The 22,161-nt window shown below is 55.8% G+C and overlaps 1 protein-coding gene across 2 annotated transcripts in view; it reads left to right on the forward strand.

The window, feature by feature from the left end:
* The window catches only part of srgap2 (SLIT-ROBO Rho GTPase activating protein 2), an 81,261-nt gene that overhangs the window by 29,362 nt on the left and 29,738 nt on the right, over positions 1 to 22,161 (forward strand). For both annotated transcript variants that reach the window (XM_064304423.1, XM_064304424.1), the window contains exons 3-4: positions 11,990 to 12,182; positions 18,725 to 18,887. In XM_064304423.1, coding sequence (XP_064160493.1) covers positions 11,990 to 12,182; positions 18,725 to 18,887 — 356 coding nt within the window. The remainder of the gene's footprint in view (positions 1 to 11,989; positions 12,183 to 18,724; positions 18,888 to 22,161) is intronic.

The raw sequence follows: 22,161 nt of genomic DNA on the forward strand, positions 1-22,161 counted from the left end.
TCTGCTCACTGTTACCGCCTGACCGCACGCTCCTCCTCTGCTCTACCACCCCCACCCCCCCACGCTGAAATGACAAACTTGTGATAATGAAAGGGGAGACGCGGGGGGGGGGGGCTGAGTGCAGGAATGCCAGCGATGCAGCAGCATGTGACTCTCTGTGGCCCCGCCCCTTCCCTATGGCATAGACGCTGCACAGGTTGTGCCTGCACAGGTGGACGCTGCGCAGGTAGCACAGGTAGACGCTGCACAGGTAGCACTGGTAGACGCTGCAACTCTGTTGGTTTGACTCTTTGCCGTGGTTTAGAGGGGCCTCAGCTTCTCCATGTGAGATTCAGATGCTTCTTCTGACAACCAATCAGCTTTTAAAGCCTGCTCTGCTGACTGTCAATCAGCCAATCAGCTTTTAAAGGCTGCTGTGAAGGGGGCATCATGGGAAGGCATGGGGGTGGGGGGCTGTTTGTTTTGTGCACTTCCCTGCTGCTGCCACCTGGTACCTGGACGCCCCTGTTTGTCTGGCCTCTGAGGGGGGGCTGTAATCCCCCCCCCCCATCCTGGGCGTACCAGCTGGCATGCTCCGCCCTGCCGGATCAGGCCCCGGGACAGTAATAACACAGGAAGTGAGGCGGTGGCAGACTGCTCTACAGATGGCACTGTGCTCTCACAGCGCTGGGTTGGGGGGGGGGGGGGGGAGTTTCCTGTCTGCTCCGGACCGGCAGATATTTGTGTACTGTGTAGTGTGTAGTGTGTTGTGTATGATGTAGAGTGTGTTGTGTATGATGTATTGATATAGAGTGTGCAGTGTGTTGTGTATGATGTAGAGTGTGTTGTGTATGATGTATTGATATAAAGTGTGTTGTGTATGATGTATTGATATAGTGTGTTGTGTATGATGTATGGATATAGAGTGTGTTGTGTATGATGTATTGATATAGAGTGTGTTGTGTATGATGTATTGATATAGAGTGTGTTGTGTATGATGTATTGATATAGAGTGGTGTGTTGATGGTATTTATAGAGGTGTGTGTTGCTGTATGATGCTATTGAATCTGTACGAGTTGTGTTGTGGTTGTTTTATGTGAGTATGTAGGTGTGTTGTGTAGTGATGTACTTTGATATAGCGGTGTGTGTGTGGTCTGTGATGTGATAGTGTGTGAGTATCTGAGTGTCTGTGTGTGTGTGTAGTGTGGTATGTTGGTGTGGGTGTGTGTGTGAGTGAGTATCTGTGCATGTCGTGTGTCTGTTGTGTGTGTGTGTGTGAGTGTGAGTATGTCTGTATCTGCTGTGTCTGTGGGTGTGTGTGTGAGTGAGTATCTGTGCGTGTGTCTGTGTGTGTGTGTCTGTGAGTGTGAGTATGTGTGTGTCTGTCTGTGTCTGTGGTGTGTGTGTGAGTGAGTATCTGTGCATGTGCGTGTGTCTGTGTGTGCGTGTGTGTGAGTGTGAGTATGTGTGTGTCTGTGGGTGTGTGTGTGAGTGAGTATCTGTGCATGTGCGTGTGTCTGTGTGTGCGTGTGTGTGAGTGTGAGTATGTGTGTGTCTGTCTGTGTCTGTGGGTGTGTGTGTGAGTGAGTATCTGTGCATGTGCGTGTGTCTGTGTGTGCGTGTGTGTGAGTGTGAGTATGTGTGTGTCTGTCTGTGTCTGTGGGTGTGTGTGTGAGTGAGTATCTGTGCATGTGCGTGTGTCTGTGTGTGCGTGTGTGTGAGTGTATGTGTGTGTCTGTCTGTGTCTGTGGGTGTGTGTGTGAGGAGTATCTGTGCAGTGCGTGTGTCGTGTGTGCGTTGTGGAGTGTGAGTATGTGTGTGTCTGTCTGTGTCTGTGGGTGTGTGTGTGAGTGAGTATCTGTGCATGTGCGTGTGTCTGTGTGTGCGTGTGTGTGCGTGTGTGTGCGCAGGATCACTGCCTGATTGGGTTTGGGGCTGTCGTGCGAGGGGGCAGACGGCCCCCATCTGGAGGGACTGAGTGCGGGTGGGGGTGTCTCATCCTTTTTTTGAGGGGGGAGGGCTCTGTAATTGATTTGAGAGATCTCCAAGGCTCCTGTGTGTTTGTACCCGTCTGTCCCTCGACTGAATCAGCGAGTGCATTAGTTTCCTGTGGGGGGGGGGGGGCACTACAGATGGATGAGGCTTTCTGTCACTTCTAATATCCCTCTTCTTAATCATACAGAGGCTCCTCCCCCTGAACAGGTCAGAGGTCAGATGGAGTCCTGATGGATTCAAAATTGACCTTATAAGGGTATAACTGCTCTATGCCCAATGACATTTCCTCCATTAGAAAGACTGTTAGTGAAGACCTCTGTGCAGGATGGTACCTTGTGTGTGTCTCGCTGAGTAAAGGTTAGAAGTTTGCATGTTTTTTGGCAAGTGAAGGGTAGTGGTTTGTGTGTTTTTGGGGGTGTAAGGATTAGTGGGTTGCGTGTTTTTTGGGGGGTAAGGGTTAGAGGGTTGTGTGTTTTTGCGGGTGTAAGGCCTAGTGGGTTGTGTGTGTTTTGGGGTGTAAGGGTTAGTGGGTTGTGTGTTTTGGGGTGTAAGGGTAGTGGGTTGTGTGTGTTTTGGGGTGTAAGGGTTAGTGGGTTATGTGTTTTTGGGGTGTAAGGGTTAGTGGGTTGTGTGTTTTGGGGTGTAAGGTTAGGGGTTGCGTGTTTTGGGGTGAAGGGTTAGTGGGTTGTGTGTTTTTGGGGTGTAAGGGTTAGTGGGTGTGTGTTTTTGGGGTGTAACGTTAGTGGGTTAGTGGTTTGTGTGTTTTGGGGTGTAAGGGTTAGTGGGTTGTGTGTTTTTTGGGGTGTAAGGGTTAGTGGGTTGTGTGTTTTTGCGGGTGTAAGGGCTAGTGGGTTATGTGTTTTTTGGGGTGTAAGGGTTAGTGGGTTAGTGGGTTGTGTGTTTTTGGGGTGTAAGGGTTAGTGGGTTGTGTGTTTTTGGGGTGTAAGGGTTAGTGGGTTGTGTGTTTTTGGGGTGTAAGGGTTAGTGGGTTGTGTGTGTTTTGGGGTGTAAGGTTAGGGGTTGTGTGTTTTTGGGGTGTAAGGGTTAGTGGTTTGTGTGTTTTGGGGTGTAAGGGTTAGTGGGTTGTGTGTTTTTTGGAGTGTAAGGGTTAGTGGGTTGTGTGTGTTTTGGGGTGTAGGGGTAGTGGGTTGTGTGTGTTTTTGGGGTGTAAGGGTTAGTGGGTTGTGTGTTTTTGGAGTGTAAGGGTTAGTGGGTTGTGTGTTTTTGGGGTGTAAAGGGTAGTGGGTTGTGTGTGTTTTGGGGTGTAAGGGTTAGTGGGTTGTGTGTGTTTTGGGGTGTAAGGGTTAGTGGTTTGTGTGTTTTGGGGTGTAAGGGTTAGTGGGTTGTGTGTTTTTGGGGTGTAAAGGGTAGTGGGTTGTGTGTTTTTGGGGGGTAAGGGTTAGAGGGTTGTGTGTTTTTGCGGGTGTAAGGGTTAGTGGGTTGTGTGTTTTTGGGGTGTAAAGGGTAGTGGGTTGTGTGTGTTTTGGGGTGTAAGGGTAGTGGGTTGTGTGGACGTTGCTGAGCCCAGCTCTTGCTTGTTTTGGCTGAGTGGTCTGCAGGTAAAGACTCTGCGGTGAGCGTTGGGCTCCTGTTATTGAGAGCTCATCGCTGTTTGTTTGGGGGGGGGGGGTGAAAACAAACAGTGGTGAAGGCCGTGGTCTGTGGATGAACTCCGCACTCCCGTGTGGCCGCGCGGTGTGCCAGCATGGCGGGTTAGCGGTCCTCAGGAGGGTGTTTTTGTCCGGACTGCGGTGTCAGCGAGTCACTTCCGGTCACTCTGGACCAGACGGGTCAGCGCACCGTTTCTCAAGTGCAGTAAACTACTGTTACTACCCCATGCTCTCAGCCTTTTAGAGGAGTTAAGCAGGCCTGTGTGTGTGTGTCTGTGTGTGTGTGTGTGTGTCTGTGGTGTGTGTGCTGGTGTGTGTGTGTCTGTGTGTCTTGAGTGTGTGTGTGTCGCGCGTGTGTGTCTGTGTGTATTGTGTCTCCTGTGTGTTTGTGGTGTTGTGTGTGTGTGTCCTGTATGTGGTGTGTGTGTGTCTGTGAGTGGTGTGTCGTGTCTGTGCGTGTGTGTGTTGTGTGGTGTTGTGTGTGTGTGTGTGTGTGTGTGTGTCTGTGAGTGGTTGTGTGTGTGTGCGTGTGTGTCTGTGTCTGTGTGTGTGTGTGTGTATGTCTGTGTCTGTGGTGTGTTGTGGTGTGTTGTGTTGTGTGTGTGTGTCTGTGAGTGTGTGTGTGTGTGTGTGTGTGTGTGTCTGTGACGCGTGTGTGTGTGTGTCTGTGACGCGTGTGTGTGTGTGTGTGTGTGTGGTGTCTGTGAGGGTGTGTGTGTCTGTGTGTGTGTGATGGTGTGTGTGTGGTGTGAGTGTGAGTGTTGGGATGTGCAAAGGGCAGATTTGGGGTGTGTGGGCAAGGGCAGATTTGGGGTGTGTGTGGGTAAAGGGCGATTTGGGGTGTGTGTGGGTACGGGCAGATTGGGGCACATGTGGGCAAAGGGGGCAGATTTGGGGTGTGTGTGGGCAAAGGGGCAGATTTGGGTGTGTGGGTAAAGGGGGCAGATTTGGGGTGTGTGTGGGCAAAGGGGGCAGATTTGGGGTGTGTGTGGGTAAAGGGGGCAGATTTGGGGTGTGTGTGTAAAGGGCAGATTGGGGTGTGTGGGCAAAGGGGGCAGATTTGGGTGTTGTGGGCAAGGCAGATTGGGTGTGTGTGGAAAGGGGGCAGATGTTGTGGGCGTTGGGTGTGTGGGTAAAGGGGGCAGATTTGGGGTGCTGCGCTGCAGAGGAAGACCTTGGCAGCTCTTCGGCGCACCCTGCTGCTTTGGAGGTGAAGTTGTGAGGCGCTGTGATGTGAGGCGCTGTGTTGTGAGGCGCTGTGATGTGAGGCGCTGTGTTGTGAGGCGCTGTGATGTGAGGCGCTGTGATGTGAGGCCAGGGACAGGTCCTGCAGGGTCAGGTTCAGTAGCGCAGAGAATCAGACTGTGTCCCTGAGCAGGCTACCGTGGAAACGCCTTCCAGACCCAGACCCACCCGCTGTGCTGGGAGAGGCCAGATCACACAACCGCTGGCAGCACAACAGAGTCCCAACCCAGCCTGCTAACACACACACACACACACACACACAGACCACACTCACACACACACACACACAGAAACACTCACTCACACACACACACACACACAGAAACACTCACACACACACACACACACTCAAACAGCCAGTGCGTTAGCACTCTGTGACACTGTTCTACATTTTGGGAGGAATCATGCTGAGCACTCCCTCACCTTTCCCGGCTCTCCTGTTGGGGGTCAGGGGTCAGGGGTGAAAGGGGCGTGGTCAGGAGGAGTGTGTAATGGCCCCAGATGTTGTTTTAGCCCCTCAGGAGAGCGGGGGGAAGCAGGAAGCATCCTGGACTGTCCCCGCTGAGCAGGGAGGGGGTGTTTCCCAGGAGTGACCAGCCCCTGTTCTGAGCCCTGATGTGGCTGCATCTCGTATTTCATAATGGGAGCTGTCTGTCAAATGGAGGGGCGGGGGAGGGGGTGGGGCTTGTTGACCTTTCTTCTTTTGCTCCTAATTTTCACTCGTGAACATGAGCATTTGTGTGGCAGCCATTTTAATTATGTAGATGGAGGAGGAGCCCTTTGCTAACTCCCTGTCCTGTCTCGTGTGTGAGCGCTTGTCCTGTCTCATGTGAGCGCTTGTCCTGTCGCATTGGTGTGAGCGCTTGTCCTGTCTCATGTATGAGCGCTTGTCCTGTCTCATGTGAGCGCTTGTCCTGCTCTTTGTGTTTGCTCTGACTGCTGCTCCCCAGGGAGAGCCTGTCCTTTTGTATTTCCCATTATTTGAGCGCTCACTGCCTCCTGGATGAGCAGATCCCCCTGTGCTCATCTCTCTTCAGTGACCACCATTTCTGCTGGTGCCCTAGTCACATGACCAGCTGGTACCCCCCCAGTCACATGACCTGCTGGTGCCCTAGTCACATGACCAGCTCGTAACCCCCCAGTCACATGACCTGCTGGTGCCCCAGTCACATGACCAGCTGGTACCCCCCCCCAGTCACATGACCTGCTGGTACCTCCAGTCACATGACCAGCTGGTACCCCCTAGTCACATGACCTGCTGGTGTCCTGTCACATTTTCTTATTTATTGGCTTCCCCTTTCTTCCTGGTAGATGTTCTGCTTTTAGGGATGACCTGGTGTCTTGGTGCCGGTAGGCTGGTCGCACTCAGAGCTGTGAGCAGGAAGCTCGCGGTACGAGACAGAAAATCCCGGCAGGAATTCCTCCATTCCAGCCATAGTTTTGCTCCTCCTGCTGAAACAGTATCTGCTGCCTGGCGAACGCGCCTCATGCTGTGGATTACCTCCGGCACGTCTGCAGCCCGGAGTCCGCCCCACGCAGGAATCTCATTCGGAAACAGACAGAGAGAGAGCCCAAAGCAGCAAGGGGCTCCTCACATGGAGGGTGTCCCACAAACCCCCCCGGCCCCCCCTCAGTATATCCCCGTCTCAACCTCCAGCGATTATCCTGGACCTCTGATTCCTGTAGAGAAAGCAACAAAAACAAAAAAATGTTTTTTTAAGGTCCATTTCTGCTCCTGCTCCTGGCCTGTCTCTGCTCCCAGCCTGTTTCTGCTCCTGCTCCCGGCCTGCTTCTGCTCCTGCTCCCGGCCTGTTTCTGCTCCTGCTCCCGGCCTGCTTCTGCTCCTGCTCCCGGCCTGTTTCTGCTCCTGCTCCCGGCCTGCTTCTGCTCCTGCTCCCGGCCTGTTTCTGCTCCTGCTCCCGGCCTGCTTCTGCTCCTGGTCCCGGCCTGTTTCTGCTCCTGCTCCCGGCCTGCTTCTGCTCCTGCTCCCAGCCTGTTTCTGCTCCTGCTCCCGGCCTGTTTCTGCTCCTGCTCCTGGCCTGTCTCTGCTCCCGGCCTGTTTCTGCTCCTGCTCTCGGCCTGTTTCTGCTCCTGCTCCCGGCCTGCTCTGCTCCTGCTCCCGGCCTGTTTCTGCTCCTGCTCCCGGCCTGTTTCTGCTCCTGCTCCCGGCCTGTTTCTGCACCTGCTCCCGGCCTGTTTCTGCTCCTGCTCTCGGCCTGTTCTGTTCCTGTTACTGCTCCCGCTCCTGTTTCTGCTCCTGCTCCTGTTTCTGCCCCCCGCCTGTTACTGAATGGGACGGGCTTTGCTGGTTTCCCTCCTACAGTTTTGGGAGCCCCCCCCCCCATGCTCACATGCTTCCTCTCTCACTTCCTGCTGCTCGCTCCCATCAGGCCCTGCAGAAAAGAGCAGCTTCCTGTTTGTGGGGCTGAATGGAGATACTCTTCCCACCCTGTGTAATGACGCAGGGAATCACTGGGAGTTACACTCAGCCCCGCCCGGGAAAATCATTCCGCCATTGTGTGTGTGTGTGTGTGTGTGTGTGTGTGTTTTAAATCTGTTTTTGGCATCATATTTTTTCTTTTTGACTTGTTTTATTTTCCATGGAATTGTGAAGACAATGAGAGCCGCTCAGAGCTGTAACTCCCCCCCCCCCCCGCGTGTGCGCACAGACACACACAGGCGCACACAGGCACTCACAGGTTCACACATGCACACACAGCTTCTCACAGACACACCTGCACACACAGACACACACAGACACACACAGACACACACAGACACACGCAGGCACACGCAGGCACACACAGACACACACAGGTTCACACAGACACACAGGCACACACAGCTTCTCACAGACACACACACAGACACACATGCCAACACATGCACACACAGACACACACAGGTTCACACAGACACACAGGCACACACAGACACACATGCACACACAGACACACACAGACACACACAGACACACACAGACACACACAAAGACACACATGCACACACAGCTTCTCACAGACACACACACAGACACACATGCCAACACACACAGACACACATGCACACATGCACACACAGACACACATGCACACATGCACACACAGACACATACATGCACACACAGACACACACAGGCGCACACAAACACACACATGCACACACAGACACACACAGACACACACACAGACACACAGGTTCACACAGGCATGCACTCTGCCCTCCGTGCCAAGCAAATCTTGATATGTGCTTGTTAGTTCTTGAGCAGTGCTGTTTGTTTGCGTTCCAGTACCAAAGATGCACTCGATTGGCCAACCAGCAGAAAATAAGGGTGTGCATGTCTGAGAGGAGCGAGCCTCTCACTCCTGCAGGAGGCGTGTCTGAGAGGAGCGAGCCTCTCACTCCTGCAGGAGGCGTGTCTGAGAGGAGCGAGCCTCTCACTCCTGCAGGAGGCGTGTCTGAGAGGAGTGAGCCTCTCACTCCTGCAGGAGGTGTCTGAGATGAGCCTCACTCCTGCAGAGGCTCTAGGCGCGATCCCTCTGAGGAGTGTCCTCGTCGTTGCTGGCCGTCGGTGCGGGAGGAGAGGGTGCGAGTCACAGAGCTGAGAATCAGCCTCAGGCTTGGGGCTGTTAGGCCTTCATCTGATATGAACGTAGATTTAACTGCTCTTTGTTCTTTTTACTGTTTGTTCTTAATGTAAAATGGCAGAATCTTATTTGCTTGTGAATAATTGATTTAAAATATATTTCTCCTCCTTGTCAGGGAGCGTGATGATGCCCCTCACCCCTGTGGCCCCCCACCCCACCTCCCTGACCCCCCCCAGGCCCCTCTCCACTGACAGGGGCAGAGCCAGGGCGATTGGGACGCTGCCCCCCCACAGTGCCCCCCCCCATGGCAGGCAGTGCGTCTCTAATGGACACAGCTGTGCTGTAATGAGGCCGCTACGCACAAGCTCGTTTGTGAACATGCTGACGGGGGGGGGCTCGTTAGTTCCGTTTGTTTGATTGTGTTATTCTGGGACATTAAGCGAGCAAAGCGTTCTCTGGGCTCTGAGGGCGGGATCGGGTGCGGGACGATGGCATGTGTGATTTCATCAGACCTTTGTTTTGGTGGAGGGGGGGCTGGTGACATCCGTGGGTCTTGTGGGAAGGCTTTGTGGGGACTTCCTGTTCTCGCTGCACACCGCAGCAGCTGATTTGCTCTTTTGTCTGTGTCCTCGCTGAGAACGCCACAGCGTGCTGGCGTCTGTACACCCGCCACACAGACGCCCACTACCGCCATCGCCCCAAACCCCCGTCAACCCTGTCTGTAAACCCTGCCCCAAACCCTGCCCCAAACCCTGACTGTACACCCTGTCTGTAAACCCTGCCCCAAACCCTGACTGTCTGTAAACCTTGCCCCAAACTCTGTCGACCTGTGTCGAACCTCCAACCTGACTGTCTGTCCTTAAACTGCTGCTGTAACCCTGCCCCTGTCTGTGGATCCGTGTCTGTAAATGCTGCTCGGGGTGCTGTCTGTGGATCCGTGTCTGTAAATGCTGCTCGGGGTGCAGTCTGTGGATCCGTGTCTGTAAATGCTGCTCGGGGTGCTGTCTGTGGATCCGTGTCTGTAAATGCTGCTCGGGGTGCTGTCTGTGGATCCGTGTCTGTAAATGGTGCTCGGGGTGCTGTCTGTGGATCCGTGTCTGTAAATGCTGGCCTTTGCACTCTGAAGGCATTCCAGGGCAGTGGCTCGGCCGGCTGAGTTGTTGCTGTTGAGCCCTCCGGTGCGGCGGCCTGTGGTAACGCAGCTGCGTTTCCTGAGTGCGGTGTGTTGTGTGTAACGCACCCAAAGTTTGCTGCGTTTCCTGAGTGCGGCGTGTTGTGCCAGCATGCCCGGAAGTGAATGTTAAAGACAGTTCAAGCTCCGTTGCCGTGGATACGGGTGTTGCTTTTGCAGATTAATAACCCTGATAAATGACAATGGGAATAAGTGCAGAACTGCTGCTGGCGTCTGGAGGGGCATGGCTGTTCAGTTTACTTTATCTGACAGTTATTAAAGTACATGTTACAGCAAGTCCTGCATTGAGCTGAGTGCCAGCCTTCTTCTGCTTTTTATTTCCTGCCAACTTTCATTTTTAGAAAAATTGTGCAACTCTGTATTTCTTCTGGTCCTGAACTGGTTTCAGTTCATGGTCTCCGCTGACCGTGCCGGGAGGGGGGGGCGTGGGGGAGCATGGGGGCGTGGGGGGGGGGGCGTGGGGGGGTGGGGAGGGCGTGGGGGGACGGGGGTGGGGGGGGGGGTGTATCAGCGACGAGCTGCTCCCACGTAATATTCGGTCTGTTTAAGCCCTTCAGGACGGCCTGATTGGCTGGTGGGACATCTCGACTGTGTGCTGCTAAAGCCATTTAGTCAGGTGGAATTTCCCCCTGAATTCAGCTCTGCCCCCCCCCTCTGCCCCCCCCATACGGGACATCACACACGCGTTCAGCGGCACGTTGGGTCAGGCTTCCTGCTGAGCTCGTCTGTGCGTTCCCTCGCGCGCGTCCCAGGCTGATGAGTACAGCAGCAGTTCCCGGCCAATCGGCCGCCTCGCTTAAACCGCCACCCTCGTTTGGGGTCAGCTGACAGCCGGGACGTTCCCCACGGAACCCGGGTGGAACCCCGGTGGAACCCTCGCCGGGCAGACGCTGCCTTTCTGCTCCTGAGACTCTAAAGAGCTGAGAGAGGATCAGATTAGCAGGGCTTCCCTCCACCGTGGAGTACAGAAACACGCTCAGGGCCTCCCTCCACCGTGGAGTACAGAGACACGCTCAGGGCTTCCCTCCACCATGGAGTACAGAAACACGCTCAGGCCCTCACGTGAGCAAACACACTAGGGCCTCCCTCCACCGTGGAGTACAGAGACACGCTCAGGGCTCCTCCACCGTGGAGTAAGAACACGCTCAGGGCCTCCCTCCACCGTGGAGCACAGAAACACGCTCAGGGCTTCCCTCCACCGTGGAGCACAGAAACACGCTCAGGGCTTCCCTCCACCGTGGAGTACAGAAACACGCTCAGGGCTTCCCTCCACCGTGGAGTACAGAAACACGCTCAGGGCCTCCCTCCACCGTGGAGTACAGAAACACGCTCAGGGCTTCCCTCCACCGTGGAGTACAGAAACACGCTCAGGGCCTCCCTCCACCGTGGAGTACAGAAACACGCTCAGGGCCTCCCTCCACCGTGGAGTACAGAAACACGCTCAGGGCCTCCCTCCACCGTGGAGTACAGAAACACGCTCAGGCTTCCTCCACCGTGAGCAAAACACGCTCAGGCTTCCCTCCACCGTGGAGTACAGAAACACGCTCAGGGCCTCCCTCCACCGTGGAGTACAGAAACACGCTCAGGGCTCCCTCCACCGTGGAGTACAGAAACACGCTCAGGCCTCCTCCACCGTGGAGTACAGAAACACGCTCAGGGCCTCCCTCCACCGTGGAGTACAGAAACACGCTCAGGGCCTCCCTCCACCGTGGAGTACAGAAACACGCTCAGGGCCTCCCTCCACCGTGGAGTACAGAAACACGCTCAGAGCAAAGCTACCGCGTATCAGCCAATAGAAACGTGCTCATGCTCTTGGGCTGTAAGTCCTGATGTATTGATTTTATACAGAGTGAATTATGTGGATAACTTTTAAAATGTGTTTTTTTATTTAATTTTTTACATTTCTTTAGTCATACTGTCTTCTGCCCAGTTGTTGCTGTCTGGCCCCTGATATACCCCCCCCCCCTCGCTAGCTACACTGCTGGTGCTGTTCACTAGCCATGCCATGCTATGCTATGCTATGTTATGTTACACAGTATGTTTTTTTTTTGCATATGAATAGTTGAAGTTCACAGTGAGCTAATTTGTCTGCTTCGATGCCCCGCTCTGCTGTTATATTTCTGTTTAGGTTTCGTTTGATTTTTTTTCTTCATTATTAAGTATTCAAATAATTCCTGAGAGGCACCTGTTTGGACTGTCTGAGGCTGGTGATGTAAACGCAGACGGAGTATGTGCAGGAACACGCTCACACGCGTGTGTCACGGGAGAGAGATGCTGAGCCTTAACGGGCCAATCAGGAGCCGCCGTGTGGGGCGTGACCCCCGCCTGACCCCCGCATGCCCCCCGCCTGACCCGCCTCTCCCCCCCCCTCCCGTTGGCAGAGATCCGGACGCAGCTGGGGGAGCAGCTCCGGTGTCTGGACCAGCAGAGCGAGCTGCGCGTGCAGCTGCTGCAGGACCTGCAGGACTTCTTCCGCAAGAAGGGCGAGATCGAGATGGACTACTCCCGCAACCTGGAGAAGCTCGCCGAGAGGTTCCTGGCCAAGACCCGCAGCGCCAAGGACCACCTGTTCAAGTAAGGGGGGGGGGGGGGGGCATGCGGCATGCGGCATTACCCACGGTGCTGCTGGTCAAAAGAAGTATTTTTGCAGATGATGTACAGTTTCTTCGTCCTGTCCGAGGTGGAACAAAGCGACTTCTGAACTTTTCCACTTTTGATTGCGTTCATTAGACAAAACAAGACGAAAATTGCTCTACTGTGTTGTTTTAAAACTCCAGTGAAGTCCTGGGGAAAATGAGCCAGGCGTGTGTTTAATCTGGAGTGGGGCTCCTCCCCGAATCCGCCCCGCCCGTTCTGGTTCTGCGTGCCGGACGGCCGGAGTGGGCAGGTGGGGATTTTGTGCTGCAGCTCGTTGGGGTGAAATCCTGCCGCCTGGCTTCTCTCCGCTCTCACGTGCAGACAGAAGAGCTTTCTCTTGTAACATTGGGCTGGGTCAGACCTGCAGTAACTCTGTGTCTGCGCAGTCTGCTTCTGATAGCCTGTCGTTAACCTTGCTCCCTTATCAGATGAACTGTCACGTTGAGTTTGTCACACGGTGAATTGTGTACACTGGGCTGCAGCTTGAGCTGGGTGGGTGGGGTGGGGGGGGTGTGCTGGGGGGGTGTTCGTGCATGGGGGCGTAGTCATGGTGGGAGTCTAGACCTGTAGTTTATTACTATGCTTCTGACCAGTGGGAGAGCTGTGTCATTGGCTGGACTCTGACCAGGCCCTGTCATTGGCTGGACTCAGACCGGGCTCTGTCATTGGCTGGACTCAGTCCGGGCCGGGTCCTGTCATTGGTTGACTCAGCTCGGGACCTGTCATTGGCTGGGCTTGGTTGGGCTCCTGTAGCCCAGACCCTGAATAAAAGCTCCTCTGTGGGTCCTGCTCGTGTAAATAACACTCAGCCTGTTTCACGTGAGGCTAACGTCCCCCATTACGGTAACAAGCTCAGAGAGACTCTGAGGACTGCCACCGTCTGAGTGCTGGATCTGCTTTACCAAAGTGTTTACCAAACGCACCGCGCTGCTCACCGTCTGCGGGGTGTTTGATTGGCTGTCGGGAGCCCACTCAGAACCGTTATTTTTGACTGTCGTAACTAAAAGAGTTTTGCTGATTGTAAAGGTCAGTTTCACCCCCAGATTTCTCTGTGTACAGTCAGAGATGAGCTCTGCCTCAGGCCGGGGGGGCAGCGGCTTGTTTACTGCAGAATTGAGCTTGACTCTGTTCAAGGTTATGGGCTGTGTGTGTGTGTGTGTGTGTGTGTGTGTGTGTGTGTGGGTGTGTGTGTTGTGTGTGTGTGTGTTGTGTGTGTGTGTTGTGGTGTGTGTTGTTGTGTGTGTTGTGTGTGTGTGTGCGTGTGCTGTGTGTGTGTATGTGTGTGTGTGTGCGTGTGTGGGCTGTGTGTGTGTGCTGTGTGTGTGTTGTGTGTGTGGCTGTGTGTGTTGTGTGTGTGCGGTGTGTGTGGGCTGTGTGTGTTGTGTGTGTGTGTGTGTGTGTGTGTGTATGTTGTGTGTGTGTGTGGGCTGTGTGTGTTGTGTGCGTGTGTGTGTGTTGTGTGTGTGTGTGGGCTGTGTTGTGTGTGTGTGTGCTGTGTGTGTTTGTGCGTGTGCTGTGTGTGTGTTGTGTGTGTGTGTGTGTGTGAGTGTGTGTGTGTGCTGTGTGTGTTTGTGTGTGTGTGTGTGTTTGTGTGTGTTGTGTGTGTGTGTGTGTGTGTGTGTGTGTGTGTGTGTGTGTGTGAGTGTGTGTGTGTGCTGTGTGTGTGTTGTGCGTGTGTGTGTGTGTATGTGTGTGTGTGTGTGTGTGCTGTGTGTGTTTGTGTGTGTGTGTGTTGTGTGTGTGTGTGTGTGTGTGTGTGGTAGGTATTCCAGGCTTTAGACAGACCTGCCCTGGGCAAGGTTCAGACAGGAGGGGTGTGTGAGTAAAAATGCCCCCCCTCATTCTCTGTCCCCTCTCTCTGTTTTCTCTCTCACCCTTTCCCACTCTGCTTTTATTTATTTTTCTTTTTTTCTTCTTCAGCCTGTTTTCCTTCTGTCCATCCTCCCCAGAGCCGTATCATGGAATCTCATGGAATATTCTACCACACACGCGCACACACACACACTCACACACACACACCTTTGTATGTGTTGGGAATGTAAGCAAGTGGTTTAGTATACAGCAGATAATGTTCTATTTAGCCCAAGGATCGCCTTATGAAGTTAAGGTCGCATGGTGTTGAGCTAGGTTGTGGTTATTTGCTATTAGCAGTAGTGTTGGGTAAGTGTAGTGTTGGTTAGTTGGGTTATTTGCTATTAGCAGTAGTGTTGGGTAAGTGTAGTGTTGGTTAGTTGGGTTATTGGCTATCGCTATGCTTGAGGTCAACTACTGCTTGGATCAGTTGTATTCAGCGCTCACACCGCATGCTTACAGCAGCTCAACACCCGCATGCTTTACGATCAGCTGAACACCGCATGCTTTAGGATCAGCTGAACACCGCATGCTTTACGATCAGCTCAACACCGCATGCTTTACGATCAGCTGAACACCGCATGCTTTACGATCAGCTCAACACTGCATGCTTTAGGATCAGCTCAACACCGCATGCTTTACGATCAGATCAACACCGCATGCTTTAGGATCAGCTCAACACCGCATGCTTTAGGATCAGCTCAACACCGCATGCTTTACGAGCAGCTCAACACCACATGCTTTACGATCAGCTGAACACCGCATGCTTTAGGATCAGCTCAACACCGCATGCTTTACGATCAGCTGAACACCGCATGCTTTAGGATCAGCTCAACACCGCATGCTTTAGGATCAGCTCAACACCGCATGCTTGTAGCTAACGATCTAGATCAGCTCAACACCCGCATGCTTTAGGATCAGCTCAACACCGCATGCTTTAGGATCAGCTCAACACCGCATGCTTTACGATCAGCTCAACACCGCATGCTTTAGGATCAGCTCAACACCGCATGCTTTAGGATCAGCTCAACACCGCATGCTTTAGGATCAGGACCCATCTGCTGCACACGCAGGCCACGCAGGAATGCCAGTTATTTTATTTTCCTCCGATACCCACCGCCCCCCTTCAGCCTGCGAGCTGTCAGCCTCCCTCTCCTCGCTGTGCATGGGGCGGGGCGGGGGGGGCACTGAGCCCTCGAGGAACCCAGACCCCAAACCCCTGGTATGCCCGCTATGCACAGGCCCATGGGTGGGGGGGGGGGGGTTGGGTCTGCCTCTCGACAGCTGGGAGCAGCTGGGCTCCTGCCCCCCCTCACCCGCCAGTGACTGTCAGTGAGGAAATGGGGGGGGGGGGGTCACATGTGGCGTGGGTCTGTAAATGGGGGGAGAATTGGTCAGATGGTGATAGCCCCCCCCCCCTCCCCCGTGTCTAGTATCTGATAAAAGTGAGCAGGGAAGCTCCGTAGGGTGACCTTTCCGTTTAAAGGACAGGCTGTTTGTGTTTTTGGTGTTTCTGTGGACGCCACCATTAAAGGAACAGAACAGGGGGGGGGGGGGATACTACATCCTGTCTAAACAGGATGTGACCTTGCCAGACAGGTAGAGTGAGTTCATGGTGGGGGCCCCTCAGGAAACCTGATATCCCCCTGCATTTCCTGTTTTCAGCAGAGTCTCAGCAACGGAAGTGTTCTAATGGGGGGGTTGGGGGGTTTCTGGGGGGGGGGGTGATCAATGCCACATGGTTACACGCCAGAAAAACACGTCCAGCTGAAGGAAGCCGGGTCACATGCTGCGGCCTGCTGTGCGCTCTCCACAGCCCCGGGGCCAGCGTGTGTAAAGGCTCATATAACGCGCTTCTGAGCTGAAATGCAGCATGGCTGTCCTGTCCCACACTGAGTCTCGTCCCTGAGAGACCTGCTGTCTGTGCTGTCTGGCCTGATCAGCCAGCCTCTGTCTGTGGCTCTTCTGTAGGCCTATGTCTGTGGTTCTTTTATAGGCCTGTGTCTGTGGTTATTTTTTAGCCAGGGCCGAGCATACCACCAAACCAGCCAGAGAGGAGGGTACCCCAAACCAGTGATAATGATATTGTGCTGGAGTTATGGGTTGAGTGGATTGTGCTGGGTTGAGTGGATTGTGCTGGAGTTCTGGGTTGAGTGGATTGTGCTGGAGTTCTGGGTTGAGTGGATTGTGCTGGAGTTCTGGGTTGAGTGGATTGTGCTGGAGTTCTGGGTTGAGTGGATTGTGCTGGAGTTATGTGTTGAGTATATTGTGCTGGATTATGGGTTGAGTATATTGTGCTGGATTATGGGTTGAGTGGATTGTGCTGGATCTCAGAGCTAAATCTCAGCTGTAGATTCCGAGCATGTCTGAACAGTGCTTACAGACATGTTTCAACGTAAACAAAGATAAAAGTGCTGGTGTTAAAATGGCTTCCTCTGCATTCCTCTCTCCCACTGCCTGAGACGACCCACAATGCACCACAGCACAAGAGCGCAATTTTCCAGCCACCGCCTCCGAATGTCACGGTGTGGAATCTGCCGGAACATGCCCCCGTTGGAAGGGCTGTTTGTCCCCCCCGTCCCTGGCGGCCCGTGGGGGATTGACCCCCCCCCCCTCCCGCGGCAGTGATGAGGTCATTATGCGGTCTGACCGCCGGTTCGGGCGGCTCTCCTCCCACAGTCCACACAGAGACGCCGTTATCTGGCCTGAGGGGCGTCGTCAGCGATGGCTGGGCCTTCAGTGTGGGCGGGGCCTGAGGGAGACCGCCGTGAATCCACAGGGGTCAAAGGGCACTGAGGGTTCAGGGTTCGCCTCCAGGCTGTGTCACTTCCTCACCAGGAAGCTTCTCGTGTTCATGTCTGCTCTTCCGTTCTCTGCCTTGTTGGGCAATACCCCTCGCTGGTATTTATTTAGGTTGGGGTGGGGGCGGGGGTGGGGGGACTCTTGCCTGGAATCGCTCGGGGCCTGTGCCACGCCCTCCCGCCTCTGCGATGGCGTTCCGCGCCGCGCCTCGCCCGTTGCAGCTCCGCTGCGAGACGTTCCCTGAGCGTGCTCGGGTTCCACCCGGAGACCAGGGACCGGCCGGAGGACTCCACGGTGTGTTCGGCACGTGCGCTGTGTCTCCTGGGGCCCCCCTGTGACCTCTGGCCTCTGGGGTACCTGTCACAGTGGGGGCCCTCATTGGAAACATCTGCAGGACTCTTGAAGGGGCCCTTCAATGTCAGCCCCAGGGTTTTGGGTTTCCAAACAGTAGAGTAAAAAAAACATTCCTGTGTGTTGAGATGGTGGAGCTGCGGGAGATGGTGGAGCTGCGGGAGAGGGTGGAGCTGCAGGAGAGGGTGGAGCTGCGGGAGAGGGCGGAGCTGCGGGAGAGGGTGGAGCTGCAGGAGAGGGTGGAGCTGCAGGAGAGGGCGGAGCTGCAGGAGAGGGCGGAGCTGCAGGAGAGGGTGGAGCTGCAGGAGAGGGCGGAGCTGCAGGAGAGGGTGGAGCTGCAGGAGAGGGTGGAGCTGCGGGAGAGGGTGGAGCTGCAGGAGAGGGCGGAGCTGCAGGAGAGGGCGGAGCTGCGGAAGAGGGTGGAGCTGCGGGAGAGGGTGGAGCTGCAGGAGAGGGTGGAGCTGCGGGAGAGGGTGGAGCTGCGGGAGAGGGCGGAGCTGCGGGAGAGGGCGGAGCTGCGGGAGAGGGCGGAGCTGCAGGAGAGGGCGGAGCTGCGGGAGAGGGCGGAGCTGCGGGAGAGGGCGGAGCTGCGGGAGAGGGTGGAGCTGCGGGAGAGGGCGGAGCTGCGGGAGAGGGTGGAGCTGCGGGAGAGGGTGGAGCTGTGGTAGAGGGTGGAGCTGCAGGAGAGGGTGGAGCTGTGGTAGAGGGTGGAGCAGCGGGAGAGGGCGGAGCTGCGGGAGAGGGCGGAGCTGCGGGAGAGGGCGGAGCTGCGGGAGAGGGTGGAGCTGTGGTAGAGGGTGGAGCTGCGGAGAGGGTGGAGCTGCGGGAGAGGGCGGAGCTGCGGGAGAGGGCGGAGCTGCGGGAGAGGGTGGAGCTGTGGTAGAGGGTGGAGCAGCGGGAGAGGGCGGAGCTGCGGGAGAGGGCGGAGCTGCGGGAGAGGGTGGAGCTGTGGTAGAGGGTGGAGCTGTGGTAGAGGGTGGAGCAGCAGGAGAGGGCGGAGCTGCAGGAGAGGGTGGAGCTGCGGTAGAGGGTGGAGTTGTGGGAGAGGGTGGAGCTGCAGGAGAGGGTGGAGCTGCTGGAGAGGGTCCATCAGATGTGCTCTTGTTGGTCTGCCCTGATTGAAGACAGGTTCTCCCCTATTGCTGGTTTCCCAGATTCACACAGTGGGGCTGAGCTGGGCGTGGCCGGGCCTCAGGTTCCCGCTGACCTGGTGAACAGGTGAAGCGGTGGCAGGTGGAGGCTTTGGTGCCTCACCTGCAGTAAACTGCCCAGCTTGGTGAGGAGTTTATATAAGAGCATAAAGATGCCCCCCCCCCCAATGCTCTGCTGTAGCGTGGAGGAAATGTTACTAAACTTCAGATCCTGGGAGAGGAGTCAAATGCACACACTCACACACACACACACACACACACACACACACACCCAGTGTGTATAAATATATCTCTCTCCCTTCCCCCCCTCCACCGCCCCCACAGGAAGGAGCAGGCGATCCTCTCCCCGCTGAACTGCTGGAATCTGCTGCTGTCTCAGGTGAAGGGGGAGAGCCGGGACCACGCCACGCTCAGTGACCTCTACCTCAACAACATCATCCCCCGCTTCGCTCAGGTCAGCGAGGACTCGGGCCGGCTCTTCAAGAAGGTAACCCCCCCCCACCCCCCCCGGTCCTTACAGTCCTCACAGGACAGACTGACATGAGGGCCTGCAGGTGGACGTGCACCTGTGTGCCTGTGCACCTGTTTACCTGCGTACCTGTGTACCTGCGCACCTATACACTGGTATACCTGCGTACCTGTGCACCTGTTTACCTTCGTACATGTGCACCTATGCGCCTGCATACCTGCACAGCTCTCTCACAGCGACCCCGTACCTGTCCCTTGTGTCTGTCGCGGCTGCAGGACAGAGGGGCTTCACAGACGGGTTTGGGGGCTGTGGACAGAGGGGCTTCACAGACGGGTTTGGGGGCTGTGGACAGAGGGGCTTCACAGACGGGTTTGGGGGCTGTGGACAGAGGGGCTTCACAGACGGGTTTGGGGGCTGTGGACAGAGGGGCTTCACAGAGGGGTTTGGGGGCTGTGGACAGAGGGGCTTCACAGACGGGTTTGGGGGCTGTGGACAGAGGGGCTTCACAGATGGGTTTGGGGGCTGTGGACAGAGGGGCTTCACAGACAGGTTTGGGGGCTGTGGACAGAGGGGCTTCACAGACAGGTTTGGGGGCTGTGGACAGAGGGGCTTCACAGACGGGTTTGGGGGCTGTGGACAGAGGGGCTTCACAGACAGGTTTGGGGGCTGTGGACAGAGGGGCTTCACAGACGGGTTTGGGGGCTGTGGACAGAGGGGCTTCACAGACGGGTTTGGGGGCTGTGGACAGAGGGGCTTCACAGACAGGTTTGGGGGCTGTGGACAGAGGGGCTTCACAGACGGGTTTGGGGGCTGTGGACAGAGGGGCTTCACAGACAGGTTTGGGGGCTGTGGACAGAGGGGCTTCACAGACGGGTTTGGGGGCTGTGGACAGAGGGGCTTCACAGACAGGTTTGGGGGCTGTGGACAGAGGGGCTTCACAGACGGGTTTGGGGCTGTGGACAGAGGGGCTTCACAGACAGGTTTGGGGGCTGTGGACAGAGGGGCTTCACAGACGGGTTTGGGGCTGTGGACAGAGGGGCTTCACAGACAGGTTTGGGGGCTGTGGACAGAGGGGCTTCACAGACGGGTTTGGGGGCTGTGGACAGAGGGGCTTCACAGACGGGTTTGGGGGCTGTGGACAGAGGGGCTTCACAGACAGGTTTGGGGCTGTGGACAGAGGGGCTTCACAGACGGGTTTGGGGGCTGTGGACAGAGGGGCTTCACAGACGGGTTTGGGGGCTGTGGACAGAGGGGCTTCACAGACAGGTTTGGGGGCTGTGGACAGAGGGGCTTCACAGACGGGTTTGGGGGCTGTGGACAGAGGGGCTTCACAGACAGGTTTGGGGGCTGTGGACAGAGGGGCTTCACAGACGGGTTTGGGGGCTGTGGACAGAGGGGCTTCACAGACAGGTTTGGGGGCTGTGGACAGAGGGGCTTCACAGACGGGTTTGGGGGCTGTGGCAGGCGGGTTTGGGGGCTTCACAGACGGGTTTGGGGGCTGTGGACAGAGGGGCTTCACAGACGGGTTTGGGGGCTGTGGACAGAGGGGCTTCACAGACGGGTTTGGGGGCTGGGACAGAGGGCTTCACAGACGGGTTTGGGGGCTGTGGCAGGCGGGTTTGGGGCTGTGGCAGGCGGGTTTGGGGGCTGTGGGACAGAGGGGCTTCACAGACGGGTTTGGGGGCTGTGGCAGACGGGTTTGGGGGCTGTGGGACAGAGGGGCTTCACAGACGGGTTTGGGGGCTGTGGCAGGCGGGTTTGGGGCTGTGGGACAGAGGCTTCACAGACGGGTTTGGGGGCTGTGGGACAGAGGGGCTTCACAGACGGGTTTGGGGGCTGTGGCAGGCGGGTTTGGGGGCTGTGGCAGGCAGATTTGGGGGCTGTGGCAGGCAGATTTGGGGGCTGTGGCAGACGGGTTTGGGGGCTGTGGTCTCCCGTGTGTTGGTTACAGTCACGGCGTTTCCTTTCTGAGGATGATGAAGGCTGATTTCCCTCCGTACCCCTGGCAGCTGAAGCACCTGTTGCACTCAGAATTAGGCTGTGTTCGTTATCTTTCCTAATGACGAGTATTTTAATATGTTATTATTATGCAGAGGAAGCAGGGAGAATATTATTCTTTGGAGAATAGTATTAATTAGAGAGTATTATTGTTGAGTGGCTGTGTCCTGTGCATAATGAGGGAGACGACAGCCAGCAGCATCAAACACACCAGGTGCTGAAATAGACACACTGGGTGGAATAACCCCCTGGGCCATCGGAGCTCTGATCTGGTCCAGTGTCTGAATGCTAAAGCGTGGGTCCTGTCTGCTACTCGCGTTAGTGGCTGTTTTTACCAGATTTGTACTTGGTTGCTCTTTGATGCGTACGTGCGCGTACAAATATAAACAAGTGTGTTGACATTCCTGTCCGTGTGTGAGGGATGAGCTCTGCTGTCTGTGTTTGAGCCGCTTTCTGCGCCTCTGGTGTTATTGTGAAATACAGACGATTCTGGCACCTGGACCGCGCGCTGATCTGAGTTATTACTGCCGACTGCGCGCAGAGAGGACAGAGCTCTGCGCACTGCAGGGCTTTGCCTGTGCAGCTCCGGGCCTGAGAAACACAGCAGCGTTTGTGTGGGGCGACGTGGCCCAGCATGCGCACAGTCAGAGCGCATTACGCTGATTTGGGCCCTGTTGTTTACACACAGGAGGATGTGCGCTCTCTGGCGCTGTGTGCTACACGCGTGTGTTCAGACTCGTTATCTGGCACCGGAGCGGAATCCTCAGGCCAGGGGAGCGGCTGCTTGTGCTCGCACTTGCTCCCGTAAATAATACAGCCGTTTGGTGCCCTGAAGTTGTACTGATCAGTTGGGGAGATAATTAGCTCAGTTAAGTAACGGTATGAAGCTGCAGAAGTAGAGGGTAAATACTGCAGAATGGGGCTACTGCAGCCCAAACTGCATCCCCGCATTCCCTACCTGGGGCTGCAGCCCAAACTGCATCCCCGCATTCCCTACCTGGGGCTGCAGCCCAAACTGCATCCCCGCATTCCCTACCTGAGGCTGCAGCCCAAACTGCATCCCCGCATTCCCTACCTGGGGCTGCATCCCAAACTGCATCCCCGCATTCCCTACCTGGGGCTGCAGCCCAAACTGCATCCCCGCATTCCCTACCTGGGGCTGCAGCCCAAACTGCATCCCCAAACTGCATCCCCGCATTCCCTACCTGGGGCTGCATTCCCTATCTTTCCCTGGGAGCGCTCATTCCTTATTCTGACACGCCCCCCCCCCATCGTTCCCTCTGCAGCCGCTCGA

The sequence above is a fragment of the Anguilla rostrata genome, chromosome 13 (assembly GCF_018555375.3).
Source record: "Anguilla rostrata isolate EN2019 chromosome 13, ASM1855537v3, whole genome shotgun sequence".
Classification (NCBI taxonomy): Eukaryota; Metazoa; Chordata; class Actinopteri; order Anguilliformes; family Anguillidae; genus Anguilla; species Anguilla rostrata.